This window comes from Podarcis liolepis (genome assembly GCF_965112155.1).
Source record: "Podarcis liolepis genome assembly, chromosome: 13".
NCBI lineage: Eukaryota > Metazoa > Chordata > Lepidosauria > Squamata > Lacertidae > Podarcis > Podarcis liolepis.
The window spans coordinates 52,431,252-52,447,829 of NC_139573.1; the positions used below are offsets into that span (position 1 = coordinate 52,431,252).

A 16,578-nucleotide genomic window follows, 5' to 3' on the forward strand; every position below is an offset into this window, starting at 1 on the left:
GTGTTGAATATAAAACTGTAAAACTGAATATATATATATAATTTTTCTAAAAGAATTGTAAACTAGGACACAAAACCTGTTTGTTTGTTTTTTGGGGTGGGTTGTGTGTGAAAGGATGATGGTCTTGATCTGTAGAGGAAAATTTACCTGGGGTGGCAGGAAATAACAGGAGGGGGTTAGCAAGCTTTTACATTTTTAGATGGGGAAAAGAAAAATCTCAGAAATCTTTGCTTCTACATTATACACTGCTCTTCAGAAGCAGTTGAAGGCTATCACAGACTTGCAAAAAACCAACTGAAGCACATTCATTGATCACAAATGTATGTAAGAGTAGCCAGACAGTCTCTGAAACAAGAAAATCTGTTTACAGGGAGTGTGACTGGAAGTGAGGAAGCAGCTAAGGAAGGGGTACTCAGCACATCATAATCCTCACAGGAGAAGAGTCACCGGGGAGATAATTTTCAGAAAAGAAACAACAAGTTGGACACCTTCCCCCCCTGCCAATCTTGTTTACATTGGACCCCTAGAATATCATTATACATATTTGCATAGATCTGTGGAGTTTGGGACTTGGCAAAAGGTAGTGCTTGTCAAATTGATAAAAATAAAAATAAAAGGAATACTGTTTTCACAAAAGTGCCGTCTTTTAGTATCCTGAGAGAAGCACATAGTCCCAAACCTTCTGGCGTAGGATCATAGAATCATAGAGTTGGAAGAGACCACAAGGGCCATCGAGTCCAACCCCCTGCCAAGCAGGAAACACCATCAGAGCACTCCTGACATATGGTTGTCAAGCCTCTGCTTAAAGGAAGACTTCTTCAGCCAATGTTAGATGTTATGGCACGTATGTGGGTGCCACTGAAAACAGCACCCAGCCCTTCCTCTCCTCCTGACGAACATCAAAGAAGTAAGATGTGATGCTTCTGCGCAGTGTGTTTCCCTGCCACTTCTAGCAGAAGCCGGTGAAACAGAGCATGGATGAGGAGACTCGCAGCATGGCGACATCACATCACATGGCATTAACTGATGGAAAAGGATGAGGAGGTGAGCAGCTGCTATGTGGCATCAGCATGCATCTTGTATTATCCACTTCCAGTCTCAGTGTTCCAGGCTTACACATGGGAAGGGTGTTCTTTCCATGAAGCCACTGGGAAACTGGTGCAGCGTGTGTCACTGAGGGAGCTGAGCTGGTTCTCCATCATCTTCTGGTACCCGGCTCAACACTTGAGCCGATGGTGACCCCTGATGGCAGAACCTTCGTTTCTGGCTCAGAAGGATGCCACAATGGACAGAAGCTAAAACCCAACCCAGGACATCTTAATCTGTATATATGGATGGGCTATAGGGCTGAGCAGGCCAGTCCTGCTTCCTCTGCCCCTGATCTCTCCACAACCAGGGACCCAGTTGCAGGGATGATTGTAACCATGTCCAGCCATCCCAAGCCAGAATTAAGATTGCCGGAAGAAATATCAACAACCACAGATATGCAGATGACATAACCTTGATGGCAGAAAGTGAGGAGGAATTAAAGAACCTTTTAATGAGGGTGAAAGAGGAGAGCGCAAAATATGGTCTGAAGCTCAACAACAAAAAAACTAAGATCTTGGCCACTGGGACCATCACCTCCTGGCAAATAGAAGGGGAAGAAATAGAGGCAGTGAGAGATTTTACTTTCTTGGGCTCCATGATCACTGCAGATGGTGACAGCAGTCATGAAATTAAAAAAACGCCTGCTTCTTGGGAGAAAAGTGATGAAAACCTAGACAGCATCTTAAAAAGCAGAGACGTCACCTTCCCAACAAAGGTCTGTATAGTTAAAGCTATGGTCTTCCCAGTAGTGATGTATGGAAGTGAGAGCTGGACCATAAAGAAGGCTGATCGCCAAGGAATTGATGCTTTTGAATTATGCTGCTGGAGGAGACTCTTGAGAGTCCCATGGACTGCAGGAAGATCAAACCTCTCCATTCTTAAGGAAATCAGCCCTGAGTGCTCACTGGAAGGACAGATTGTGAAGCTGAGGCTCCAATACTTTGGCCACCTCATGAGAAGAGAAGACTCCCTGGAAAAGACCCTGATGTTGGCAAAGATGGAGGGCACAAGGAGAAGGGGATGACAGAGGATGAGATGGTTGGATAGTGTTCTCGAAGCTACCAGTATGATTCTGACCAAACTGCAGGAGGCAGTGGAAGGCAGAAGTGCCTGGCGTGCTCTGGTCCATGGGGTCACAAAGAGCCAGACTAAATGACTAAACAACAACAACCAGCCATCCGTGCTTACAATTCTCCTTCAGGCTGCCTGTCTGCTCAACACAGGGAAGATAATGGTAGAGGGGCCGGGGCTGGTGTTCAAGGGGCGCATGGATAATTGACCCTTTGGGTCCCTTCCAACCCTACAATTCTATGAGTATGTGAATAGGGCTTGTTTCTCTGATTTCACACAAGCCCAGGGAATTGGTGTCAGGTGCAGAAGCCAGCTGTCTGAGAATCACAATTCTTTCTTTTAAAGCTGATGGATGCTTAAACTTTGTGGGTAAACTCCAGTGAAATGCCAGGCATCCGAGGTGTAGCTGAATAAGGTTATCGGTGAGCAAGAATGGGGATTCACACTTGGGTGCAGGAGTAAAGGGTTAGTAGATTATTATTTTTAAAGCTGACTTTAACAATCACATGACATCCAAATCTTGTGAAAAAAATAAAAAATAATTCAAGGAAAGATGGTACATGATGTATTTAAATAAACTGAAAAACCCTCAGCAGAAATATGTAAAGATTTGCTTATGTTACATGTTGCATCAATTGCAGAATCCACATTTTCTTGGCACATGAATTTACTGGACTCTGAACACCTCTTTCCAGTCTTACTTTTCACAGTGCTACTAAATGGTCACAACAATTTGAATAATGTACAGAGAACCATAGATTAGTCATTAAATTGATCAACTTTTCACAATAAAGTCGTTCATGGATTCTATCATCTGATCTTCTACTGCTAGCTATTCAAAGACATGATTCAGCTTATTGTTATATTTTTCAGTCTGGAAAATGATCCAGTTGTTTTGTTCTTGCAATTTCCAGTACAATCTGGGTTCCTAGATGCTTAACATACCCCTTGCAGTCAAAAATTAAAATTAAGAAAGCAAGACATATTAAGGGTGCCAGTTATACAAAAGAAAAAGGGGGGGGCATAAATTATTCGAGGAAAAGGACAAATTTTCATGAAATATTTCCTGCAAAAACCAAAAAACAAATTATACCAAAAGTTGCACTTGCGATGTACATCTGGAGCAGACAGAATCTTAATGCATGAGCCTTTTGTAAATTCTGAAATTCACAAGAATTTTCTTGGGCTTGACATGGTAAAGTAGTGCCCCATCTGCGGTGCTGGCTAGCAAATTTTCTGTCAACACCAGTGAGTCTGCCAGACCAATACCATGGCATATGGTCTGAATTTTCAGGCACAACATTTCTCACTGCCAATATAAAATAGATGTCTTTGTCCTGAGAAATGTCTTCTACCAAACTTTGGTACGCCCAGCTTCTACACAAAAGGGGGAAGTTGTCTGATGGTACCTCCATTTTTTAGAAACCCTTCACATTGGTATATCTAACTTTATCTGCAAAGCTTAGGGTGGTGTACTTTGTATATAATTCCATCTTGCTCTCAGAAAAACAATGGGATGTAGGCTAGTCTGAGGGGAAAGCGACATGAACATGACCATCTGCTGAGCTTCAAAGAATCATAGAGTTGAAAAGTATCTCAAAAGTCATCTAGTTCAATCCCCTGCTGGTGCAGACATCCACCACTATGGCATTCCTAATAGATGGCTAGGCAGCCTCTGCTTTAAAAACCTCTCACAAAGGAAAGTCTGCCATTTTCTGAGGCAGTCTGTTTCTCTGTCAGATAACTCAAACTCTTCCAAATCCTTTTTCTTGTAACTAAAACCCACTGGTTTTGTTTTCTGGAGCAACAGAAAACAGACTAGCACCACCATCTAGGTGGTCATTCAAACATTTGAACATTCAAACATTTGAAGATGGCTATCACATCTTCTCTTAATTGTCTCTTCTCCAGGCTAAACATATCTTCAACCTTTCCTCACAGGACTTAGTCTCCAGAGTCCCCACCATCTTTGTCGCCCCTCCTCTGTACACAAGCTAGTTTGCAAGTATCTTTCTTGAACTGGGGTGCTCAGCACTTGACACAGTATTCTAGGCATAGCTGTCAATTTACAGATTTGAAAATAAGGGACCAGCAGCCTTGAAAATAAGGGATCAGCAGCCAAAATAAGGGATTTTCCAGGCACAGGTATGTTCAGCTTCTGAGCCTCTCCAAGCCAAAGGCAGAAAGCCCAGCCAGCAGCCAAACGAAGCCTCAAGCGGTGGTTCCCACAGCGCAGCAACCCGGCAAAAGGGATGCAGCAAGAAAAACCACCGTCACATCTCCGCTGGGAAGCGCTGAGCAGAGGCGAGTCCCCAGGCAACGTGGCCGATTTGATCAGCACAAGGCATGCTAGCTCCACCCCCCCAGTCGTTCTTAGACTCCTTATTGGGTGAGCAACGCAGCCAAGCAACAAAGTTGGAGCCTCCCTCCTCCCTAGCCAGCAGGGAGGGAGGGAGAGGAGCTGCTTCCTTTGAAACCCGGGAAATTTAAGGGACATCATCAATAAGGGACAGCAGCAGGACACAGCGTTGGGATAAGGGACTGTCCCGCCAAATAAGGGACGGTTGACAGCTATGATTCTAGGGAATAGTGCTCACCTGACATCTACCTGGTTGTCTGAGGAACCCAACTCCTCTCAGCAGTCCCCATGCCAAGTTCTCCCTTTCTCACTGTACATTTCATCACATTTACTAGGGTGTTTCTTTGCATTTGCCCACTGTTTTCTGCTGACAGGGATGCGGTGGGGGAGAGAATGACATGTGTAGAACTCAGAGCCTGCCCAGCCATTAGGCAAGGCAAGGCTGCTGCCTCAGGCTGAAGAAACCACCACACTGTGGGCACCCTGCCTCCACCTCCAATTTAGGGTGAGACTGCATCCCATTGGGGCAAGCTCTCACCCCAAACTGGCACGATCTTGCCTGAAACTGGTGCCAATGGTGGCGGCACTTCTCCGCCAGCAGCAGATGTGATGGTGGCAGAGCAGGAGGTGGCAGCAGCAGACAACGACAGGGCAGGATGGCAGTTTCCATGCCACCGCAAGTGGTGAAACAGGATGTGCTGCCCCAGCAGATCTAGAAAAGGCTGTCATTTTCCAAAGCAGTTCTGTGTTTAGTGTCACCTGTAGTCCTGTCCTAACACTATCTACTAAAGGTAAAGGTAAAGGGACCCCTGACCATTAGGTCCAGTCGTGACCGACTCTGGGGTTGCGGCGCTCATCTCGCTTTATTGGCCGAGGGACTATTTCTGGGTTAGCGGAGTCTGTAACCCAAAGCATATGTAACCCGAGGTACCACTGTTCTGTAATGGACATTCATCAGCTATAAACAAGAGAAATCTTACTGACTATATTTATTGCGAAGAAGTTGGCAATAATTCTGCACTGAATGAAAAGGATTGTTTGCAAAAACAACAAAATATTATAATCCTTTGTGAACAGTTGCAATAGTCCCAGGTATACTGCACTTGATTTTGATATGAAGGGAAATGTTCTAAAGCTACTGTGTGGTTTTATGGACTTAAAAGATAGCTAAATGAGAGTAAGGAGCCAGTAAATTCTTCTCCGACAAGTTTGGGCCATTTGTTCAAAGGCCATACTGAAGTCCAAGTAACCATAACTAAACAACAGATTTTTATGACCTTCAATAAAATATACTGCATTTTACTACCAAACTACAGTTTGGGGCCATGTTGCCCCACTCCACAACATTCTTGTTCTGAAAATTGGTTTGAACAAAACCACACCAGCCCTTAAATATCGAGGCACTCTGATCAGAAATCTGATCTTAGCTATCAAACATAAATTGGATTTCTTTCAACCTACTCCCTTTTATCATCATGTTTTCAATAACGAAATCTGAATGCAGAGATACTCCAGCAGAGCAACTTCTGGCAGCAGTGCTGTCCTGAAAATTGTTGCCGCAGACGTCACACAACATGGACTTAGAGCAAAAAAAGTTGTCTGCTGGATTTTGGTGTCCTTTCCTTATGCAAGAACCTTGAATTGTAAGGAAAAGTATCTCCACTTGCACAAGAGCACATCTGGATTCAAGCCCTCATTAAAAAAGTGGGGGGGGGGTGACCCATCAATGTAATTTCTGTAGCAATATAGCAAAAAAATGAAAAACCCTAAAGCAGTGGTTCCCTGACTTTCCCCTGCCATGGAGAATTCCTGATGTCCTTGGAGGAGCACTTAGTTATTTTTCAACCTGTTGCAGAACCATAATTCCATATAATTCAAACTGTAATACAATAGAAGGCCAGCATAAGAAATAAAACAAACATTAAAATAACATTAAAAATCAGCATGACTATTCAACATGATGGATGTGTCATCTTCCTTTCTTCAATCACAAATCCACAGACAAGTCAAGGACCACCTGACTGAACCTTTTGGACCACTGATGGTCCACAGACCACACTCTAGAAAACGCTGCCCTCAAGCCATCATGCTTGGTCTTCTGCTAGGAGCTTGCAAATGTATTCTTAGTGCCAAATCTACACTTTAAAAAGTCACTATCTTTCAAACAATCTTTTAAAAGTGCAAACTACTGCTTTAAAGGCTGTTGAAAAGCATCTTAGCTACATCTAGATTTTAACCGACAAGGGAAAATGGCTGCATTTATGACTGATTTGACAGTGAATGAGAAATACTCTGCACAAGTAACTCCATGGTCTATTAAACGGGCCCCTGAGAGGAAACATTTCTTATATTGTGTGGCTTAGTAATTTACGTGATGTAACCAGAGAAAAACAAAAAAGGGAAGAAAACGCAAGTTCATTATCAAAAGCCAAGCTCGGCGATTTCAAGCTGTGCTCAACCCGGCCTGTTCCACGCCTGGCAAACCCACCCACAAAACCTAATTATCCCGTTGCGAAACTTTGCACTTACCTGCCTGGTTTGTGGTTACATTGACTGACACAAATTGCCTCGCAGCCGGACTCTGGTCGGACACACCATTCAGTGCCTCAATTTCAAAGGTATAGTTTGTGTGGGCAAGCAGGTCCACCATCATCACAGAGGTGTTTCTCAGGCCGCTTTGTTGTGGGAGGTACCTGACATGACCACCACACTCCTCACAGAGACCCGAGTGCCAGTTGCACTTCTTGCATGCAATATAATAAGACACATCTTTCCTTCCACCAGTATCAGCAGGAGGAATCCATTCCAGAAAGACACTAGTCTCGTTAACATTTGAGATGGCACTCCGGGGAGCAGAGGGGGGTCCTGGCGTGTAAAGTGAGAAAAACACATGGTAAGAATCAGATTCAAAGTCCCTCCCAACCCATTTGCTTACATACTGTCTAAGGGATTGGAAAAATTCTAACCAACCCAGTTCTTTGGAAAGCATTAAGTGCCGGTGGGTCCCGTCCAGGGCCGGCCCACCCATGAGGCAAGGAGAGGTGACTGTTTCGGGTGGCAGGTTCCACAGAACAGCAGAGCCAGCCTCCAAGGATTGCATCTTCCAATGCCAGTGCCATGGTAGCAGCAACAGGTGTGGCATGCTCATTGTGGGCCTGATCTGCTGCCTCTATGGCAGTCCCCCTCATTTCACCTCTAAGGCAACATCTTGGCAAATAGGAGACACTGCTGGTCTCCTCTCCCCCTTGTTTGCAATGTAGACCTTCACTCCCCCTTTGTTCCCAATGCAGATCATCATTCCCTCCTTGTTCCTGACGCAGATCTTCAAGCACCATTCTTCCCTGGAAGGGTAGGGAGTGAGGTCACCATTTTGTGGCTTGCCTCAGGTGCCAAAATGTCTTCAACGGGCCCTGGCTCCATCCCACAGAGGCCACCGAACCCCACTCAGGGCATAAAGCAGAGCTGGGATGTTGTCTGGTTCAAACTTTTCAGTCAAGAAGCATGAAATTCATGTTATATCAGCCAGCCGTCCATCTAAGACAGGCGTTTTTCAACCTGATGCTCTCCATTAGTGTGGACTATATCTCCCATCAGTCCCAGCCAGCATGGCCAACTAGCTGGGGCTGATGGGAGTCTTAGTTAAAAACTTCTAGAGGGTACAAAACTGGAGAAGACTTGTCTAAGATTATCTTGGTGGGTGTTCCACTAAGCTGCTTTACATTTTCGAATAAAGAGGGCACAGTCGGAGTCTCTCAGCGGTGAAGGCATAACCAAACTGTGTTGAAGTTATCCTGAGAATGGATTCTTGCTTATCTCAACGAAACAAGTGACATGCCGGAGTCTTTGTAAGAATCCTCACAACCAACAGGCAGCAGAGCTATGTCAGCAGCCTGACACCGGAATGCGGCCCACCCCTGCTTTATATATTTGCAATAAATATATAATTAATTCTCACCACTGTTTGTTAGAAATATCAGAGCAGCATGCAGCAATTATCTATGAAACCATCCGTTTAAACAAAAATGGAAAATTAAAATCAGAAATCAGCTAGCAATGATGGGAAGATGTGTTCTTCGCTGCCTGAATAACCCTGATGGAATAGAAAAGTTTTCAGGATGTGCATAAATATTGAAACAGAAGGCGCCTGAAGAATCTCTATCAGCAGAGGATTCCACATGACTGTGCCATTGACACCGTAAGTTCGGTTTCTTGCAATTGTCGAAGGAGCCTTTCCAACTCAAGGAACTGACAACACTACTCCAGCAGATAATCTCAGTGATCAAGCTGGGATATAAGGGTTTAAGCAATGCCTGAGGTACCCTGGATCTAAGTTGTTCTGGGCTTTGTAAATTATTGCAAGGACCTTGAACCTGGCTCAGTAGTAGATGGGCAGCCAAAGGAGATTTTTTAACAATGGTGTCAGTGATGCCTATTGTTAAGGGGGCAACAGGAACAAACTGAGGTCATCCTATGGTTCCATAGAACACAGCTGCAAACCAAGGTATAGCACTTTAGAATTCTTCATACTTTCACTTTAGGCATATGTTGGGAAGGTGGAATCTCCGTCAATAGCATGTTTGAGATCTACTGTATGCAGGCCAATCCTATTTGAAATGTAAAAAGGTAAAGGTAAAGGGACCCCAACCATTAGGTCCAGTCGCAGACGACTCTGGGGTTGCGGCGCTCATCTCGCTTTACTGGCTGAGGGAGCCGGCGTACAGCTTCCGGGTCATGTGGCCAGCATGACTAAGCCGCTTCTGGTGAACCAGAGCAGCACATGGAAACGCCGTTTACCTTCCCGCCGGAGCGGTACCTATTTATCTACTTGCACTTTGACGTGCTTTCGAACTGCTAGGTGGACAGGAGCTGGGACCGAACAACGGGAGCTCATCCCGTCGCAGGGATTTGAACCGCCGACCTTCTGATCGGCAAGCCCTAGGCTCTGTGGTTTAGACCACAGCGCCACCTGTGTCCGTGTGTAGCATTCATTTAATGCAATGCCATAGCTACTCATTCATGACCTGCAGCCTTTGATGCCACCTTGCTAGCCTACCCCTGGATTGCCTGTTGGGTGAGTAGAGTTAAATCTGATCTAACCTTGTTACCTCCTTCCTGTCAAGTTTGTCACCTGATTTGCACAAAAGAGAAAGGGAAAGCTGTCTAATCTTCATTGGGGACCAGCTGACAGCTTCTGCCACTTTGATGTCCCACAGAATATGGTCCATGTGTAGAGCAGATGCTCATAAAAGCTCTTCATTGTAGCAAACCGTGGGTATCCACTAACTGTACGTTCAGATAGGAACCACATGCCAGTTCCCTGAAGGATTTCCCTGTATGATATGAGCAGCCTCAACCAGATGCTCATCACATTCACACTTTCAGTGCATGAAAAGTCCCTGAGAGCCAACTCATGCTCACATAGCGTACTAGAGCTTAAATGGCAAAGGCAGAGACAGAGCATTGCCCGCCATTAAGGGATGTTTAAGCAGGCAGGCTTCTCTGCAATTACACTAGTGGCCAAGATTGTGGAAACCTTTTGGGGAAAGTATATTTCTGAGGTGTGATGGCTCATAACACCTGATTGACTCTCTAAACACTCATGCTCATTGGCTACATTCAGTGGCGTAGCGTGGGGGGTGCAGGGGGGGCCGGTCGCACCGGGCACAACATCTGGGGGTTAGGGTTAGGGGGCGCAAATCCACGAGTTAGGGGGCGCAAATTACTTGCCTTGCCCCGGGTGCTGACAACCCACGCTACGCCACTGGCTACATTCAAATGAAGGAAAGCTACTCCATATCAACCTGTTGTGCTGCCTTTTTCTGGTTATTTGGCTATAACTTTTGATAGAATATAGCTAATTGAACATACCTTGAGGGATTACATTCTTCATTAAATTATCTTTCCACTGATATATAATATTCTGGTATTACTCCAAAAGGAAGTGGTGTTATGAGCCATCAAACCTCAGAAATACACTTTTTACCAAAAGGTTTCCACAACCTTGGCCACTAGTGTATATGGAAACAGGAGTTGGGAAAAGATTGTGCTACCACTCTAAAGGTGGCTTATTGCAAAGAAACCAGGACACACCTGCTCTTCATAAATGGCAGCATGCTGCATGTATTTTAAGAAAACTCCCGGGTGCTGAGCTGACCTCTGACAGGAGAAGGCACAGATAGCATGATTTTTCACTGAGCACAGAATCCTTCCATGGGTGGTTGAGGACTACAAGCGAGGGGCAGAGGGTGGGCATGTAAAAAGCAGACTCGAAGACCTGAGTTTGGACCAAAAGCTGGTGGAAATAGTAGAGTGCCTTTAAACCCTAGCTAAATCTGTGGATGGGGTCTAGTTTAGCTCTCACTCAGACTGCAGAAAACCTGCCATTCCTGCAGAGATTGGGAGCAGTTTCCAACAGAATAGCATGTGCCTTGTCTGTGCACATACCCAAACAAATCCAGCCTGATGTTGCCATAGTGCATATTCAGTCCACACATTTTACCCAGTGAAGTTGACTGGCAGTAGGTTATGCAGCAACAAAATGTATTACTTTTTTCAGTGCATAGATTTCACTGCCAGGTGATGTTGCAGTGGCCCTAGTATAGGTGTTTGTTTGTTTTTTAAAGAACAGAAGACAAATTAATGGAGAATAAAGCTAACATGACAGCTATTAGGCCAGCCAAATAGAACCACAATATGCCAGAGCATTATGCAACAGAATACAGTGGCATCTTGGTTCTCAAACGGCTTGGCTCCCGAACAGATTGGCTCCCAAACACCGCAAACCTGGAAGTAAGTGTTCTGGTTTGCAACGTTTTTCAGAAGCCGAATGTCTGATGTGGCTTCCACTTGATTGCAGGAAGCTCCTGCAGCCAATTGGAAGTCACGCCTTGGTTTCTGAATGGTTTCAAGAGTTGAACAGACTCCCGGAACGGATTAAATCCGAGAAACAAGATTCCACTGTACCAGGTGCTACTGGGCTTGGGTAGGTGCCAGTAAGAACATGGAATGGCTATTACTTTCATTTCTACATATGGACTCCCAGATATATCTGACTGGGCTAGCTCAGAGCATCAAAATCCAAATGTGTTCGGAAGGCAGCGGGATCCAAACTTTGTACCTAGCTGATGTCCAGGGGACATAGGAAGCTGGGTTTGATTGGGGAAAGCAGAAAGAATAGTAGAACAAATTATTTTCTAAAAATGTTCCTCACCATTTGCCTCCCCAAATCCCACTGCCACCTCTGCTGGACTTGAGCAGCTCCCCCTATCTAAGCCACTCTCTTTCCTGCCCCTGTTTGAGGTCACATGCCAACTGATGTCCACTTTCTGCACCTTTCTGCAAGCCTAAACCATTCTGTTCCTGAACTGGCCATGGGCGGCCACCACTGCTCTTCTCACACTCTTGCTTCTCGACCATAAAGGTAAAGGGACCCCTGACCATTAGGTCCAGTCGTGGCTGACTCTGGGGTTGTGGCGCTCATCTTGCTTTATTGGCCGAGGGAGCCGGCATACAGCTTCCGGGTCATGTGGCCAGCATGACTAAGCGACTTCTGGCAAACCAGAGCAGCGCACGGAAACGCCGTTTACCCTCCTGCCGGAGCAATACCTATTTATCTACTTGCCTTTTGACGTGCTTTCGAACTGCTAGGTGGCAGGAGCAGGGACCGAGCAATGGGAGCTCACCCCGTCACGGGGATTCGAACCGCCGACCTTCTGATCGGCAAGTCCTAGGCTCTGTGGTTTAACCCACAGCGCCACCCGCGTCCCTCCTTCTCGGCCGTACAAACAAGCAAATCAACGCACTTCACTGTTTTCCAACATCCTGCACTCAGCTCTCTTCCACTCTCCCTTCTTCTGTGCTGCAAGAGGAAAGGTAATAATAGGAGACACAGATGCTGCAACAGATAAGGGCATGAGCTCCCTAACCCGAAGATAATGGAATTATTTTGGGGAAGGTATTCAGGGTGGCACAGATCACATAAGGGAAACCAAAGGACGTGATAAAGCCCCAGGGTCTTAGGTCTGACAGCCCCACATAAGAAGGAATCATCTAACAAAAGTACCGTATTTTTCGCTCTATAACACGCACCTGACCATAACACGCACGTAGTTTTTAGAGGAGGAAAACAAGAAGAAGAAAATACTCCTAAACGAAACAGTGGATGTATGATTTTTGTGGTTCATGCTGTGGCCACAGACATGTGATCTGACAGTGAGTTTGGAGTAGCCCAATGCAAAAATCCTGAGGATCCATGTGGATCCGTGCTTTGTAACCATGCTTTAAGTGGGGAGGGAAGGAAAAGCACTCAAGGGACAAGGAGCACGTGTGGGGTGGGTGGAGAAGGATGCTGCTAATAATGAAGAAGAGGAGTATAAGGGGAGAAGGCTCCTCTCCTCTCCCACTTTGCTCCTTTAAAGCAAGCAGGCTCTGCTTTTCTTCCTCCTCCCCGCTCATCCCCGGCTTAGTGAGCTGAAAAACTTTGCTGCTATGTAGCAAGTTTTGCTCCTTTAAAGAAGCAGGCTCATTCCTTCTCTCCTCCCCACTCAGCGGCTCTTCTCCCGCTTTGCTGTTTCAAAGCGAGCCATGGAGGAGGGAAGGAAGGGGAACCATGGATCCTCTGCTCACGACTGCAGTAGATCCCCCCCCCCGCCACCCGTAGGCATTCCCTCCATAACACGCACAGACATTTCACCTTACTTTCTAGGAGGAAAAAAGTGAGTGTTATGGTGCAAAAAATACGGTAATTATTGAACAGCTGCTTGATAGGAAGAACTTCAGCAGGTGAAATTTCCTTTATTGCGTTTATACACTGGGGGTGAGGGGAGAGATCCCCCTATGAATTTGTGTTAAATTGTCCCTGGGGTGGTGGTGGTGGGGAGAATTATTTATCTACTTGATAGGGACTCAAGTCGGCTTACAGATAAAATAAGAACAGCTAAAAACACAGCAAACATAATAATTTATAAAAACATTTAAACACCAATAGAATTAAAACTATATCGTGGTTTATAAATGGAGTTGTAGAAAGTGCACAAGTTTTCCATTCATGTTTTGGAATAGGAAACCATTGCATAAACAAATAAGAAATGCACATAAAATCTGTAAAATGCCTCTGGAAGAGCAAAGATTACCCATTAGGGATGAGATGGACCAATACTGTTTCTCCTTTTGACCATGTTCTTCTTTCTTCCTCTGCCCTCACTGTTCTTACCCTCATTTGCCCTCATCACCAACTCAATCTAACTCGGTACCCCCCTCCATCTCCCCCAGATTATTCTAGCTGATGTAGCAAACATCCATAAATATAAATAAAATTGGCCATTACGGCCAAATAGATTGAATGGCAATGTGGGCAAATAACACCATGGGCAGTGAGGGGAAAAACTGGAGGGGAGGAAAATTATCCTAAATAGCCACCAATAGTAGATTGCGAGTGTTCAGTGAACATTTTCTTCAGCTGCACTGTCATCATTTAGAGGTGAAAATAGAAGCTAGAGCATTTGTATTTACGAACAGTCTCAAACTACATTACATTACAAAGATTGAATTCCATACATATTTCCTATTATATAAATCACGGTTTCCCCCACAATCAGTTCTGTGAGTAAAAAAAATATACTTTTCTGTCTTCCACTACGTCTCCTACAATCAGCATCAAGGAAATTATTGTCTTGCAATTCTCCTTCTCTCACCAGACACATACTAATGCCAAGTCCCACATCCTCACTCTTCTCACCATTTCTATGATGTATCACCTTTTGCAAAAAGACGGAAGCTCTCTAGTAAGCCCCTATCCCTGTGTTGTCTCTCTCTTTTAAAATGCACTAAGGCTACTCCTCACCACCACCATCTCGATTAAACTAACTTCTCTTACTTTTCCACATAGGCTTCCAATGTCTTATTCCTTAGCTTTTTTAAAAGAGGACACTATGGGCTTTATCTAGGCATAGTTGGACTTAGTTTTGATTAGAATGGATCTAGTCTTAGTCATATTTAGCACAGACCAATTAAAATCAATGGGATTAAATAAGTCATTACTAACATGTCCCACTGGAACCAAAGTGAAACTAATTTTAACACAATACTAACACAAGTTTTATGTTACAGATAGGTAGCCGTGTTGGTCTGCCATAGTCAAAATAAAAAAATTCCTTCCAGTAGCACCAGATCCTTCTATATAGTGAGAAGGGTGGTGGGAATGGGAGATTGGCAGTTAGCTGAGATGAGCCTGTTGATGACTCTTAACGACTGTAATAGGTCTTACAGGAAAAGGCAAGGGGTGAGAAGGTGAGAAATGGCTTAGTCATGTATAATGAGTAATACCTTCTGAGTAATACCCCTCCCCACCTTCTCACTATATAGAAGAATCTGGCAACTTCTGTTTCAGTGTATCTGAAGAAGTGTGCATGCACACGAAAGCTCATACCAAGAACTAACTTAGTTGGTCTTTAAGGTGCTACTGGAAGGAATTTTTTTATTTTGACAAGTTTTATGGTATGCGGCTTTAGAAAGGATCCATTTTATTTATTTATTTTGCCAAACAAAGCATTATTTCAGCCCCCAGGGTTGGGGAAATGTTTTTTTGGAAGTGTGTGCACAGTGTCTCATGCAGGCTTAAAACCAAAAGCGAAGCTCAAGACAAAGCAAAAAGCAATTATTGACAAATTGTTTTGATATGGAGGTTATTTGATTATGTGTTTGATATTATGAAACTGCTTTGAGTTGTCCTTTCTATGGAAGCATTACGGGCAGCGATGTATTAGAACGTAAACATTGGGAAATGTGTTTGTTTATTTGTCATGCTTTATTGTAAACTGCTGTGATTGCAGTGTATGCAGAAAAGTAATATACAAATAAAGTGTGTATACATGACAGCGCCACATAAGCATCTTCAACAAAGAGTTCTCTGATGCTCTCCCACCTATTCCATTCCTCCTCCCTGTCCACAAATGCAAATTTCTCTTAAAGTAAAAAATTATTGAGATTCCTGCATTGAAGTCAGGGTCCCTACAATTCTCTGATTCTGTGATTCTAAGATGCTGTTTGCAACATCACGTCCATCACTTTCTCTAAAAACTGGTTCCATGTTCGTACGCTGCTTGTGAAGGAACAGCAGGGTTCCAACAAATGAGTTAAACAACTTTTTCTTAAAACATCATGTTTTTAAGTCAGCGAACAGCAGGCAGGAAAATGACCAAGAGTTTTCTGCATTCAAGGGTTTGGCTGCAATGTTTATCTCTCTCCTAGTTATGATGAGTCATATATTATTGTATGGTCTATGAACACAGTTCATTTTCCCCTGGGATGACTGTGTCCCCCACCTGCCCAGCTTTCTTGCCTGGTTTCTGCAGCATAGAGGCAAATTCAAGATATTCCCTTGTCCTGCATGAATGGACCCTGACAGATTCTAAATCGGAGCTTCAAAATAAATGTTTGCAGGAGAAAGTCCAAACAGGAAGGGCTCCCTCACTGCTGACAGATATAAAATGCGCCATTTGAGAGGGCGGCAGTTGCTCCTCTTCTTAGTTTTCTTATAAGGCAGCTTCTACAGGGCCCCCAGGAGCTAGTTTATTAAAAAAGCCACCCTGAAACTGCAGGGCTGCAAAGCCCACCCGCAAGTTTGTGTTAGTCCTGGCCATGTGCTGAATATACAGTGGATGCTCGGGTTGTGAACATGATCCGTACGGGATGCACATTCGCAACCCGCAGCGTTCACAACCCACAGCGGCGCGTCTGCGCATGAGCGGGTTGCAAAGTGAAATTTAGCGCTTCTGCACATGTTCGACCGCCAAAACCCAGAAGTAACCCATTTCAGTACTTCCAGGTTTCGGCAGTCCGTAACCCGAAAAAACGCAACCTGAAGCGTCTGTAACCCAAGGTATGACTGTATAGAGGTATGTAGTGGGGAAACTTAGCATATAAACAGATGTCTGGAACCTCGACTGTGCAGGGTTCTGGATGTATAGAGGTCTAGGCATTCAGGTTCCCCTGTTGCAGATGTCCATACTCAAGGTATGGCTGTTGGGAGTAGTCCAAAGAGCTCCTTCAAAGTGTAGAGC

General features: G+C 44.6%; 1 protein-coding gene across 9 annotated transcripts in view; it reads right to left on the bottom strand.

The window, feature by feature from the left end:
- Nucleotides 1-16,578, bottom strand: part of EPHA5 (EPH receptor A5) — a 253,669-nt gene that overhangs the window by 84,017 nt on the left and 153,074 nt on the right. For 6 of the 9 annotated variants that reach the window (XM_083473137.1, XM_083473133.1, XM_083473132.1 and 3 more), the window contains exon 5: nucleotides 7,049-7,384. The exons of the other annotated variants lie outside the window; for them this stretch is intronic. In XM_083473137.1, coding sequence (XP_083329263.1) covers nucleotides 7,049-7,384 — 336 coding nt within the window. The remainder of the gene's footprint in view (nucleotides 1-7,048; nucleotides 7,385-16,578) is intronic. 9 annotated transcript variants of the gene reach the window in all.